Source organism: Zeugodacus cucurbitae, chromosome 6 (genome assembly GCF_028554725.1).
Source record: "Zeugodacus cucurbitae isolate PBARC_wt_2022May chromosome 6, idZeuCucr1.2, whole genome shotgun sequence".
NCBI classification, from domain to species: domain Eukaryota; kingdom Metazoa; phylum Arthropoda; class Insecta; order Diptera; family Tephritidae; genus Zeugodacus; species Zeugodacus cucurbitae.
In genome coordinates this window covers 37004980-37018518 of record NC_071671.1, presented here as the reverse complement: position 1 = coordinate 37018518, position 13539 = coordinate 37004980, and the positions used below count along the sequence as shown (strand labels likewise).

General features: G+C 37.8%; 1 protein-coding gene across 1 annotated transcript; it reads right to left on the bottom strand.

Moving 5' to 3' along the window:
• Positions 1 to 238: 238 nt before the first annotated feature.
• LOC128922761 (uncharacterized) lies at positions 239 to 4659 on the bottom strand. Its single transcript, XM_054234434.1, has 2 exons — positions 4309 to 4659; positions 239 to 4254 (listed from the first exon to the last, which is right to left on the bottom strand). Exons 1-2 carry the CDS (start codon positions 4363 to 4365, stop codon positions 3148 to 3150), a joined length of 1164 nt encoding a protein of 387 aa, XP_054090409.1. The 5' UTR covers positions 4366 to 4659; the 3' UTR covers positions 239 to 3147.
• Between the last annotated feature and the right edge of the window lie 8880 nt (positions 4660 to 13539).

The following is a 13539-nucleotide window of genomic DNA, read 5'->3' as shown; positions in this document are numbered from 1 at the left end:
CTAAGATAGTATTGAAGACATTAGAAGCGCCCTCCACCACATAAGGATACCATCGAATATTAATTTAGCTATGGTTTCACATATACATAGACCTTAGTTAATATGAACTAAAAAAGTTGTTAATATTGAATAAATTGTTAATATTGATACTTGTTCTCTACAATTGATTTTGTGAACAAATTTTACTGTTTCACATGAATAAAATTATATTTACAACTAGCGGACCCGGCCACACGTTTTTGTGGCTAAAGTATACTTTAAATTAATTCTTTATTTTTTCAATATAGTGAAAGACTCTTACACATAAAAATTAAAACGTTAAAGTCGGTAAATTTGAAATTTATTGATAAAAGTATTTGTAAATTTTTTTAATCGCAAATGCACATAAACTGTTTATTTTTTATTTTTATTTTTAATCTTATATTAAAGTAAGTAACAAATGAGTAAATTACAAAGTTGTTGATGATATGTAACATTTAATGTTATTAACTTCGTAAATTACAATTGCTAACTATTTAAAATTAATACAATATTCGTGTCTACATTAAATACAACAGAGTTATCATCGTCATTATCATATTGGCTAAAAGATGTCCACTACTGTACAAAGTAGTTAATAAGTGAAAACTCAATATTCTAAAATATTGTATCAATTTAGCAAAGAAGGCGGTCGAACATCCCATTCATCTCTAAAATTGCCATTGAATATGCAGCGTATGAAACTCGTTTGCGCGAGCGCTTAAAAATATTTTATAGGCTTTATATAGAAGATCTACATATCTATCTTAAAAGATCTACGGAACAACCGAAACAAATTTAGTGGTGCATTGATTTTATTATCAGAGATTTTCGGCAAACATTGCCGGTGGTTCCACGTTCAACGCCAGCTGATGAAATTAATGCATTCATCCAATTTGTGGAAACATGTGAAGGTATTGCATTTATGTGAGAATATACGTGTCATGTTGCAAAATGATCAATTTAGAGTAATGTTCTCTAAACAATTCATAGATATCGGAAATGGAAATTTTCCTATAGATGTACTAACGGGCTGTATAACTTTTCCTGGGAGTTTTTGTCAATTACCTCTAATGTTGCTCAAAACTACTTTTTTCATAATTAGTTGTATTGAAAAAATTAAAAAATCAACTCTTAGGCGGTTCGAAATTCACCGAATCAGGTAGTTGCAAATTAAGTTTTATTATTATTGTAGTACTTTATATTTTTTGTTTGATTATCTGTCGCGTAAACATACAATTGACCATGCGAGAAATATGGGTTTTCCAAATTAATACCACAAACACTTAACGACTGCCCCTGGGATTTGTTTATAGCCATAGCGAAAGCAAGCCGAACTGGAAACTGTAGTCGTTTAAACTCGAATGGTACGTCAGTTGGAATCATTGGGATGCGAGGTATCAAAACGTCCTCTCCTTTATACTTTCATTTCAATATTATTGCTTCTATTACGTTATTAAATAATTTTTTTATCACTAATCGTGTGCCGTTACAAAGTCGTGGTTGGTTAATATTTCGCAACATTATAACTACAGATTCAACTTTTAATTGAAGATTGTGAGGCGGCAATCCATGCAAATCGAGCCATTTAAAAATTCAGCTATCCACCAGATCATCTTCATTAGTTGCCGTATCAACTGATTTATATGTCTTTATTTCACCTTATTTGCCATTGCAGAATTTTTTGAAATGTTGCAGGTTGGCGTTTCGTTGCTTTGCATATTCAATGGCAATTTTAGAGCTGAATGGGCTGTTCGACCGCCTTCAAGCAAAGTTGCTGCAATACCTGACGACGCCAGACCAAGAGAAATTTCATTTTTTGAGCGAATTGTTGCCAATATCAAACTAATCAAAAACGTTTTTTCTGTACCACCAGGAGCGTCCAAGAAGTAAATCCCTCCGGTTCCATCACGTATTACTCTCATAAGAGTATTAAATACATACTTTTGTTTTTCGTTCAATAGTGGAAGATTTATTTGAATTGATTCTTTCAATGTATTTAGATCATACAATTTTTCACGTTGTATCTCTTGATCAAAAGCATCGTGCATTGGGCGACAGGGCGCGGCCATCCCTAATTGACATAATTGCTTGTTTGACATCATCAAGCACATATCCTCAATTGAAATTAACGCTTCATTGTAAATTTCTTCACCTATTTGTAAATTCTGATTCCCTGTTCTATTACGTATTGTAAACAAAATATCGTCACACATATTATCTTTGTATTTTAACCACAAATCAATTGGTTTTGATGGGAAGCATGTTGAAATGATAATGGAAAATAATGTTCGCATTTGATGAGCTCGTGATGAAATTACAGCTTCATTAAGGGTTTGATCCCAATGTGCATCGTTTTCTAGCAATTGCAAACGATGACATGCTTCTCTGTAAGATCTACACAATTCACCATTAACTGTTCGTAAATGTTGAAAGGATGTTGGACTCCTTACATTGACCAATAGCAGCCGTAAATAAAAACATTCATCGTTGTTTGGATGAACGGAATAAATCCGACCTATTGCATCGGTTGAATATATACCTGGGTATCCTGGAACTGGCTTTCCTTGTTTTCTTCGCATAAACTTTTTTGATGACTGATTCCAAGTATAATATATCGCCATTTCAGAATAAAGTAGTGTTTGTGCAAAATTATCATTTTGACACGTCTCGAAAAAACTGGTTAAGGTAGTAGATGGGGGCTGGTGAGCTCTTTGTATTGCATTCTGGGAAGTGAAAAATACTCTTTGTCTATTTTCTAAGTGCACGGCTAAGTGAACAACTGTTGGGTGTCTTTCATGAATTGGAAAAGAAAAAATTCGCCAAAATGCTTCATTGCTGCTAACATATCGGCCCATTTGGTATTGTGTTACTTCATCATTTGAATTCTCTGCACCAAATCCAATCACAGCCATATCACTTCCTTTAATTACGTATTTACATATGTACTTGATAGATTTGACTGAATGGCAAGATTCAACATTGATGTGTGCTTTAAAAGTTTTGGATAAGATCGGTGAATATGGAACAATCCAACGATTATCTATTTCAATTTCTTGCTGGTTAATTTTGACAATTGTTGATCTTCCATTGTTTGCTAGTGATCGGCGACGATATAGTGGATAACCATCATTTCCTGTAATTGTTTCCGATATTAATGTCCGTGCATTTGTGTGCATGCGGCAATCCACGTTTCTGCCACTCTACAGAATACATCCAACAGCGTGTCTCACCAAACACACAATGTTTCACAATGAAATCCATTAAAGATTTCAACTTTTGTCTGAAGACTCTTGCTGTAATGTCATGACGATCAATGGGCGATTGACCAGGGAATAACGCATGTTTAATTTCTATCCATTGTGGATTGCATGTAAACGTAATGAACAAATCTGCTGTGCCGTAATGACGAACATAGGACATAGCGTCTTGAGCATATTCATGCATATGCCGAGGACAACCGATATAGGTTGCAGGAAGAATGGTCATCCTGCCAACATTTTCTGCATTTCCATCCGAATTGATTACATCTCGAAGGTGAATATACTCTTCAGATCGAAGTTTGGTCTGATTCAACCTGATGAAAGTTAATCTCTCAGTCTCAATCTTAACATACATATCAACAACATATTTGTGACATAATCGCCGGCATTTCAATATGTGATTGTCTTCATTTTCTCTGACCATTAGGCGGTATGAATAATAGTTCATTGAACTAAATTTTTTGTTGATTTCAAAACCTGTAATTGGATTTATTATCTTGATTGAGAAATCGTAGCCATCTTCACCTTGCCAAAATATAATGGGATATTGCAGAGCATCATATGAGCGATGTGTTTCCTTAATACGTTGTAATTTATTATTTCGACGATGTAAAACAATATCACGTGATTCTAAATTTTCTCCAACTACAATAATGGCAACTTCATCAATTGTGGGAGCATTAAAACGTCCTGCATGTTGGCCCACAGGAGTTTTATCAGCTCTGATAACAATTTTGTGATCATCAGATGGCATCATATCTATTGCACTTTTAAATAATTTAACCAATTGATTGTGTTCGTGAAATAAGTTTTGTAATTGTGCAACTATTGATCTTTTCACTAAATTGTTATGTGCACAACGTAGATTGATTTCTTGTGAAGAATTTCCCATAAAATAAATTTGCAAAAATTTGTAGTCGCTATCTGACACTGGTAACAGTGAACCTGCCTTGTGATAAATTTGACCTTGTATCTGTATAGGTAAAAAATTATTTAAAAAATGGACATAGGCTATAAACAAACAAACCTTAAAAGTAGGCAAGAAATTTTCCCGAACTAATTTTGTTGTTCCAAATGAAGTCATTTGAAATCAGTTGTTATATTGTTTAAAAATTGTTTGGAATCTGTTTGGAATCCTATTCCTAAAAGCAATGAGTACAATGGTTCAGGAGGTGGAAGTAATGGAATCAATTTCACTTTTCCATTTGCGCAACACAATCCATTGGCTTCATTTTTGTATTTCAATGCCTTGCAATATTTGCAAACCGAGTTCATAGATCCAATACGAACGCAGTTGTAGGCACTGTAATCAATTGTCATATCGTAACAGAAAGCAGCCCGATTCAAACTTGCTCCATTATTATTTGATTGTCGCGCTTCACGGGTCTGACTTACCCGAATCCTTTCACGTTGATTGCGATCTTCATTTTCCTGGGCAGTACGATTATATTGATAATTAATTTGATTTGTTGCATTTCTGATTCTTCTTCCTAAATTTGTACGTCTTATAGGAGGCATGTCGTGAATAAACACACACACTACACTTTTTATTTTTATAAGAATTTTTTCTTTAAATCTGTATATATTTAATATGTACTTCAAACAGACTTTTCGTTTTCATGTGAAATTTTATTACAGACGTGATGGAATATCGGCACAAATAGCAAATGTATACTCGATCATCATCAATCACATACGGTTAAAACATTCAGTTGTGTTTTACATTTCAATTCATATTTTTTTACTTATTTTTTGAATGTTTGAAATATATATGTTATTTCAAATACAAATTTTTCATTTGTTTTTAAATATGTTGTCAATTCACATATTTTTTATAATTATTATCTTTTCCGCCATTTTCCATATTTACATAGTTCCCATGACTGCCATAAATCGGTTCAGCCGTTCTCGATGTTTTGTTCATTTTAACATCTAAAGATTACCAATTGTTTGTATTTGAAATTTGAAAAGTATGGATTTTAGACTTTTTCAAGGATTTTTTTAATTTTTCTTCCCGTAAGAACCATCCTTGCACTTCAGGGAACATTGTGAAAAAAGAATTTGCGAAATCGGTTCAGCGGTTCTCGAGTTATGCGCAACACATTTTGCGATTCATTTTTATATTATAGATAGGGGAAAATTTTTGAAGATGTGAGATTTTCCCCAAGTGAAATTCATGTTACAAAAAACACAAATGTGTGAGTTTTTTTTATTGGGAATATATATATATATATATATATGGCATGTATGTATATATGGAATATATATACAAATATATAACAATGTTGAGACACTCTCTCATTATGTAGTTATGTTCAAATAAGGGATAAAGGTGTTAGATATTGAGTTATATTTACCAAAGTGATCAGTAAGTCAATTCGGATGTCTGTCTATCCGTCCGTCCGTGCAAGCGCTAACTTTAGTGAACATTGAGATATCTTAAAGAAACTTGGTAAACTATGGGTTAGTATTATATATGGTCGAAATCGCACCATTGTCACGGCCGCAAAATGGCGTTAACCGAAAAACTATAAAGTGTTATAAGATAACCAAAAATTAAAGAGTACAAGTAAGGAAAGGCTAAGTTCGGGTGTAACCGAACATTTTATACTCTCGCAATTTCTTGCTATATTTTTATTAAAATAACACACAATTTGACCAATATTTTCGGCATAAAGTCCAATAGGAAAACGAAAATCATCATATATAGTATATAGGCTGAGGTGATTCCTGAACCGATTTCACAAATTTTCACCACCAACATACATTTTTCCAAGATTATATGCTCACTTAATTTGGCTAAGATATTTCACATATTAACAGATATATAAGGTATTAAGCCCATCGTATTTTTGAAAACCCTATAATTAGGTATATGGGAGCTAGGGCAAGTTATGACCCGATTTTAACCATTTTTGGTACAGAGACACACTATTAAAAGAAAAAGATTTCCTCTGAATTAAATTAAGATATCTGAGAGATTTACCGATCTTTTCAATGAAAAATTACCCTAAGGCACTGAGTTGATACCCGGGGCATTGCAAAGTTATAGTCCGATTTCGACAATTTTTTCACAAATGATGCCACAGATCATATACAGTATTTGTGTAAAGTTTTATACCGCTATCTTCGTTGGTTCCTTATATATATAATATAAAGTGAAGGAATCAGATGTGATTCAAAATATTTTATATGGGAAATTGTCGTGATTGTGAACCGATTTCATCCATTTTCACCACTTGTCATCAGGGTGTCAAGAAAATATTATATACCGAATTTCATTGAAATCGGTCGAGTAGTTCCTGAGGTATGGTTTTTGACTCATAAGTGGGCGATGTCACGCCTATTTTCCATTTTGTAAAAAAAATCTGAGTGCAGCTTCTTAATAATAATAGCAGATCTTCTGTAAAATTAAGTGTTTCTGACGTTTTTCGTTAGTGAGTTAACGCACTTTTAGTAATTTTCAACCTGACCTTTGCATGGGAGGTGGTACGAGTATGTGGTGTGGTACATAAGGGAACCGACTGCAGAAAGTTTGGTTTATATAGCTTTATTGGTTTGCGCGCTATATAGAAAAAAACCTACGGCCGCCCACTTCCCCAAATAAATTACATCCACATATGCCCCTTCATACTGTGATCCTTCGTACCAAATTTTACTTCAATAGCTTATGTTTTCGGTTATTGCCATTTTATGGGCGTGGCAGTGGCCCGATTACGCCCAACTTAATTACGTGGTGTGGTACATAAGGGAACCGACTGCAGAAAGTTTGGTTTATATAGCTTTATTGGTTTGCGCGCTATATAGAAAAAAACCTACGGCCGCCCACTTCCCCAAATAAATTACATCCACATATGCCCCTTCATACTGTGATCCTTCGTACCAAATTTTACTTCAATAGCTTATGTTTTCGGTTATTGCCATTTTATGGGCGTGGCAGTGGCCCGATTACGCCCAACTTAATCTTCTTATGTATGTGATTGACGTTGCAACCGTTTAGCCGGTTATAGCCGAATCGACGATAGTGCGCCACCTGTCTCTCTCCTTCGCAGTTCGGCGCCAGTTGGAGATCCCAAGTGTAACCAGGTCGCTCTCCACCTGGTCCCTCCAACGGAGTGGAGGCCTTCCCCTTCCTCGGCTTCCTCCGGCGGGTACTGCATCGAACACTTTCAGGGCTGGAGTGTTTTCGTCCATTCGGACAACATGACCTAGCCAGCGTAGCCGCTGTCTTTTTATTCGCTGAACTATGTCAATGTCGTCGTATAACTCGTACAGCTCATCGTTCCATCGTCTGCGGTATTCGCCGTTGCCAATGTTCTGAGGACCATAAATCTTGCGCAAAATTAGCCTCTCGAAAACTCCTAGTGTCGTCTCATCTGATGTTGACATCGTCCAAGCTTCTGCACCGTAAAGCAGGACGGGAATGATAAGCGACTTGTAGAGCTTGATTTTGGTTCGTCGAGAGAGGACTTTACTGTTCAATTTACTACTCAGTCCAAAGTAGCACCTGTTGGCAAGAGTTATTCTGCGCTGGATTTCGAGGCTGACATTGTTCGTGTTGTTGATGCTGGTTCCCAGGTATACGAAATTATCTACGACCTCGAAGTTATGACTGTCAACAGTGACGTGGGAGCCAAGACGCGAATGCGCCGACTGTTTGTTTGATGACAGGAGATATTTCGTCTTGTCCTCATTCATCTCTTCTTATGGTGCCAAGAAATACGCGTCTTCCAAGTTTCATCAAGATATCTAAATTTTTAATCATGTTACAGCTTGCATGGACAGACACACATCCGGATTTACTCCTAACACTAATTTTGTAGAAAAGATGGTGCAAAAGGGCTCCTATTAAATTAGTATTATTAATAATTATTAGATGGAAAATGGGCGTGACGTCCCCCACTATCGGGTTAAAATATATATCTCAGTAACTGCTCGGTTGGAGGATGGGATCATGTGTAGAAGTTCACGCAAGTGAGGAAAGTTTTTGATTGTCATTCACTTGGGAGTGGCCAGAAACGATTCTTCTCCACATGGTTTAAGCAGCTCACGACTTCCGTTTTTAGACCAAGTATCCACTGGGTAGCCAACAGACATCCGTTTGAAGGCGAGCTAAAGTGAGAAGGCGAAGCCCGCTTATGCGGTTGTGCGTAGGGCTTGGGACCCACCACATAAAAACGAAGTACCAATGAAAAATCTACGAAAGCCTCGGATGAGACACCCCCCTTTTGATGACGACCGCTGCAAACGTTTTAAGGATAATGATATAAGGGTATGCACCTGGAATGTCCGGACCCTTAATTGGGAAGGTGCCTCTGCCCAGCTGGTTGATGTCCTCATACGACTCAAGGCTGACATCACCGCCATCCAAGAAGTGCGATGGACGGGACAAGGACGGAAGAAGGTGGGTCCTTGTGACATCTACTACAGCGGCCATATAAAGGAGCGCAAATTTGGTGTTGGATTTGTGGTGGGAGAGAGACTTTGTCGCAGAGTCCTGGCATTCACCCCGGTGGATGAACGTCTTGCCACAATCCGCATCAAAGCGAGGTTCTTCAACATATCGCTGATTTGCGCCCACGCCCCAACGGAAGAGAAGAACGATGTGACCAAAGATGCTTTCTATGAGCGCCTAGAACGCACCTATGAGCGCTGCCCCCGCCACGATGTAAAAGTCGTGCTTGGCGATTTTAACGCCAGGGTGGGTAAAGAAGGTGTCTTTGGCACAACAGTCGGAAAATTCAGCCTCCATGACGAAACATCGCCAAACGGCCTGAGGCTGATCGACTTCGCTGGGGCCCGAAATATGGTCGTCTGTAGTACCAGATTCCAGCATAAGAAAATACATCAAGCTACTTGGCTGTCTCCTGATCGAAACACGTGGAACCAAATCGATCACGTTGTGATAGACGGAAGACATGTCTCCTGTGTTTTAGACGTGCGTACGCTCCGAGGACCAAATATATACTCGGACCATTATCTAGTCGCAGCGAAGATACGCACCCGCCTCTGTGCAGCAAAGAATGCCCGTCAACAAACACAAGGAAGGTTCGACGTCGAAAAGCTGTAATCGCAACAGACAGCCACGAAATACTCTACTCGACTTGAACTCCTGCTCTCTGAGAGCACTCATCAGCATCTCGGTATAAGGGAACTGTGGAACGGCATCTCAAACTCACTGCGTACCGCTGCAGCCGAAACAATTGGTTTTCGGCAACGACAAAAAACAAGCTGGTACGATGAGGAGTGCCGTCTCGCAGCGGAGAGAAAACAGACTGCCTACCTCGCAACGTTGCAAACGACCACAACACGTGCGGGATGGGATAGATACCGAGAGCTGAAGAGGGAAGCGAGACGCATCTGCAGACAAAAAAAGAAAGAGGCCGAAATGCGTGAGTATGAAGAGCTTGAGAAGCTGGCAGACAGAGGGAATGCTCGAAAATTTTATGAAAAAATGAAGCGACTTAACGAAGGTTTCAAGACCGGAGCATCCTCATGTAGAGACCAAGGTGGTAATTTGGTAACCGATGTCCAGGGCATACTGGGATTATGGAGGGAACACTTCTCCGACCTGCTGAATGGCAGTTAGAGTACAACACCAGGAGATGGCGAACCCGATCCCCCAATCGATGACGATGGAACAGATGTTCCATTACCCGACCATGAAGAAATTCGAATAGCAATTACCCGCTTGAAGAACAACAAAGCAGCGGGGGCCGATAGATTACCGGCAGAACTATTCAAATACGGCGGCGAAGAACTGATAAGGTGCATGCATCAGCTTCTTTGCAGAATATGGTCGGAAGAAAGCATGCCTGACGATTGGAATCTCAGTGTGCTCTGCCCAATCCATAAAAAGGGAGATCCCACAAACTGTGCCACTTACCGTGGGATAAGCCTCCTAAATATCGCATACAAGGTTCTATCGAGCGTACTGTGTGAATGACTAAAGCCCACCATATTCACCATGCGCCAAATCTTGGAGAAGACCCGTGAAAAGAGGATCGACACACACGACCTTTTTGTCGATTTTAAAGCTGCTTTCGACAGCACGAAAAGGAGTTGCCTTTACGCCGCGATGTCTGAATTTGGTATCCCCGCAAAACTAATACGGCTGTGTAAATTGACGTTGAGTAACACCAAAAGCTCCGTCATGATTGGGAAGGTTCGATACCAAACGAGGTTTCAGACAAGGTGACTCACTATCGTGCGACTTCTTTAACCTGATGCTGGAAAAAATTATAAGAGCTGCAGAGCTAAACCGAGAAGGTACAATCTTCTACAAGAGTGTACAGCTCCTGGCGTACGCCGATGATATTGATATCATCGGAAGCAACAACCGCGCCGTTTGTTCTGCTTTTTCCCGCATGGATAAGGAGGCGAAACGAATGGGTCTGGAGGTGAATGAGGACAAGACGAAATATCTCCTGTCATCAAACAAACAGTCGGCGCATTCGCGTCTTGGCTCCCACGTCACTGTTGACAGTCATAACTTCGAGGTCGTAGATAATTTCGTATACCTGGGAACCAGCATCAACAACACGAACAATGTCAGCCTCGAAATCCAGCGCAGAATAACTCTTGCCAACAGGTGCTACTTTGGACTGAGTAGGCAATTGAACAGTAAAGTCCTCTCTCGACGAACCAAAATCAGGTGCAGAAGCTTGGACGATGTCAACATCAGATGAGACGACACTAGGAGTTTTCGAGAGGAAAATTTTGCGTAAGATTTATGGTCCTTAGAACATTGGCAACGGCGAATACCGCAGACGATGGAACGATGAGCTGAACGAGTTATACGACGACATTGACATAGTTCAGCGAATAAAAAGACAGCGGCTACGCTGGCTAGGTCATGTTGTCCGAATGGACGAAAACACTCCAGCCCTGAAAGTGTTCGATGCAGTACCCGCCGGAGGAAGCCGAGGAAGGGGAAGGCCTCCACTCCGTTGGAGGGACCAGGTGGAGAGCGACCTGGTTACACTTGGGATCTCCAACTGGCGCCGAACTGCGAAAGAGAGAGAGAGGCTAAACGGTTGCAACGCCAATCACAACTGCTCGAATAATTTCAAATCGAAATCTTTTGACACCCTGAAAAATTTTTATCGATAATATCGGTAAATTTATCATACATATATTCCATAATAAGTCAGAGGGAATCTTTTTATACTCTCGCAACAAAGTTGCTAAGAGAGTATAATGGTTTTGTTCACATAACTGTTCTTTTTAAGGGAGGGGTCTGGGTTTTCACTTTCGAAAAAACGATTTTTTTTTCGTTTTATCTTATTGTTTAACATTTCAAGAATATGTTCTCAAAATTTTAATCCGATCTAAGCAATATTCTTGAAGTTATTGTTTAATTAGTCTCGGGGCCTTTAACGCGTTTTTCTCAAAACTACTTTTTTGAAGTCCGTGTTCACTGCCATTTGAAAACTACTCGACCGATTCATTTCAAACTTGGTACACATTTTCTTCATATAAAATAACATTAAGGGTGTTTCCCACCCTGAAAATGGCGCAAATTTTAGTCGAAAATAACGGTTCACACTTTAGATGGCCGCCAAAAATTTTTAAATAAAAAAAATAATAAGAGAACGTTGGGGGGAAGATTTGTTTAAAATTTAACTAAATTTTTATGGTTTTATTTTTCGGATAATTTCCGGCCGAGTTACAGTGAACACCGCAAATTGTTTTTTTTTCAAGACGTCCTAGGGGAAGCTCTATCACGGGCTAATGGTTTAATATTTTTACATGAAAAATTTACAGAACATAGTCAAAACTATGCTCAATAATGTATAGAAGGTTTGAATAAAATTGCTTAATCGATATTTGGGATAAAAAATCACAAAAAAAGTGTTTTTTCTTGCGCTGAAACCCAGACCCCTCCCTTAACACTTACAACTAAACGAGTTAGATATAGGGTTATACATATATACCACCATACCATATGTGTAGATTTGAAATGCGGAGATCGGATTATAACCGCGCCCATACTAAGGTTATAATGAAAACTACTAAAAATTCTTGACTTCAATAAGGAAAAACACTAGAAACTTTAAATTTCATTATAAAGTTGGTACAGATACGATCTGAAACGTTTACTTTACAATATATAAAGTAATCACTAATGAAGATATCGGAACAGAACTTTGCACAAATACTGCATTTATATCGAGATGGGACCATAAGTTTTTAAGGTCCCTTATATCGAATATGAGGACCTCAGTGCTTCTAAGTGCTATATTTCACCAAAAATATAGGTAATTGTCTCATATATTTTGGAGAAATCCAAAGGGAATAGTTTTCTTCTAATAATATGTCTCCGTGCCAAAAATGAATTAAATCGGGTCATAACTTCACCTAGCTCCCATATACCTAATATTAGGGTTTCCGACTTTCAATGAACTTTATACCATATATATAACGAATATGTAGGCCAAATTGTGTATTATATTAATAATATTAAATAAATAAATTGCGAGAGTATAAAATGTTCGGTAACACCCGAATTAGCCCTTCCTTACATGGTTTACAATGTGCTTCCTTGCCAAAAATTTGTAAAATCGAATCATTATATCTGTTAGCTCCCAAATATCTATATAATTAAGGTTTTCCATCTTCCCGTGAACGGATAATCTTGGAAATAATGAACAGGAACAAATTAGTGAATAAGGAATAAAATTAAATAAATAAATATTGAGAGAATAAAATGTGCGGTTACACTCAAACTTAACCCTTCCTTACTTGTTTTAATTTATTTACCTTTATTTCAAATTTTAAAGAGATACTTGGCGGTTAGACTATACGAAGTATTCACCGGCAATCCATCAATATTCAATATAGATCGCGATCCAAATATCACGATAAATATTCGGCCCTATTCCCGTTGTCGTTGTCGTTTTAATAGTCGTTTCTAAGTCGTTGTCGTTCCTATCGTCGTTTCGTTCCTAAATTGGTATTCTTGAAATATATCGTAACGCCTAAGAAAAGTTATCGAAATTTGTCTACATATTTTATATAGTATACTTTAAGGAGCTCTTTTCCCATATACAAATTTCTTTCTTATGCAACGAGACACATTTTTAAAGCAGTCCTTAAAGGATTTTATGCTATTCTATATTGACTCTAAACAACATTATCACTGTAATTATTGTACTTAAGTACAACAATGTTAGTCTTCCATCTTTATTTGATTTTTTAAAAGAAGTAGTGGTGACATCTGCGTCCTCCAAACTTTTTTCTAAAATATGTTAGCGTC

Excerpts from the sequence above, each read along its gene's own strand:
- LOC128922761 (XM_054234434.1), bottom strand. The coding sequence starts at position 4,365 with ATGACTTCATTTGGAACAACAAAATTAGTTCGGGAAAATTTCTTGCCT. Across the intron at positions 4,255-4,308 it reads ATTTCTTGCCTACTTTTAAG|ATACAAGGTCAAATTTATCA; the intron begins GTTTGTTTGTTT and ends TTACCTATACAG.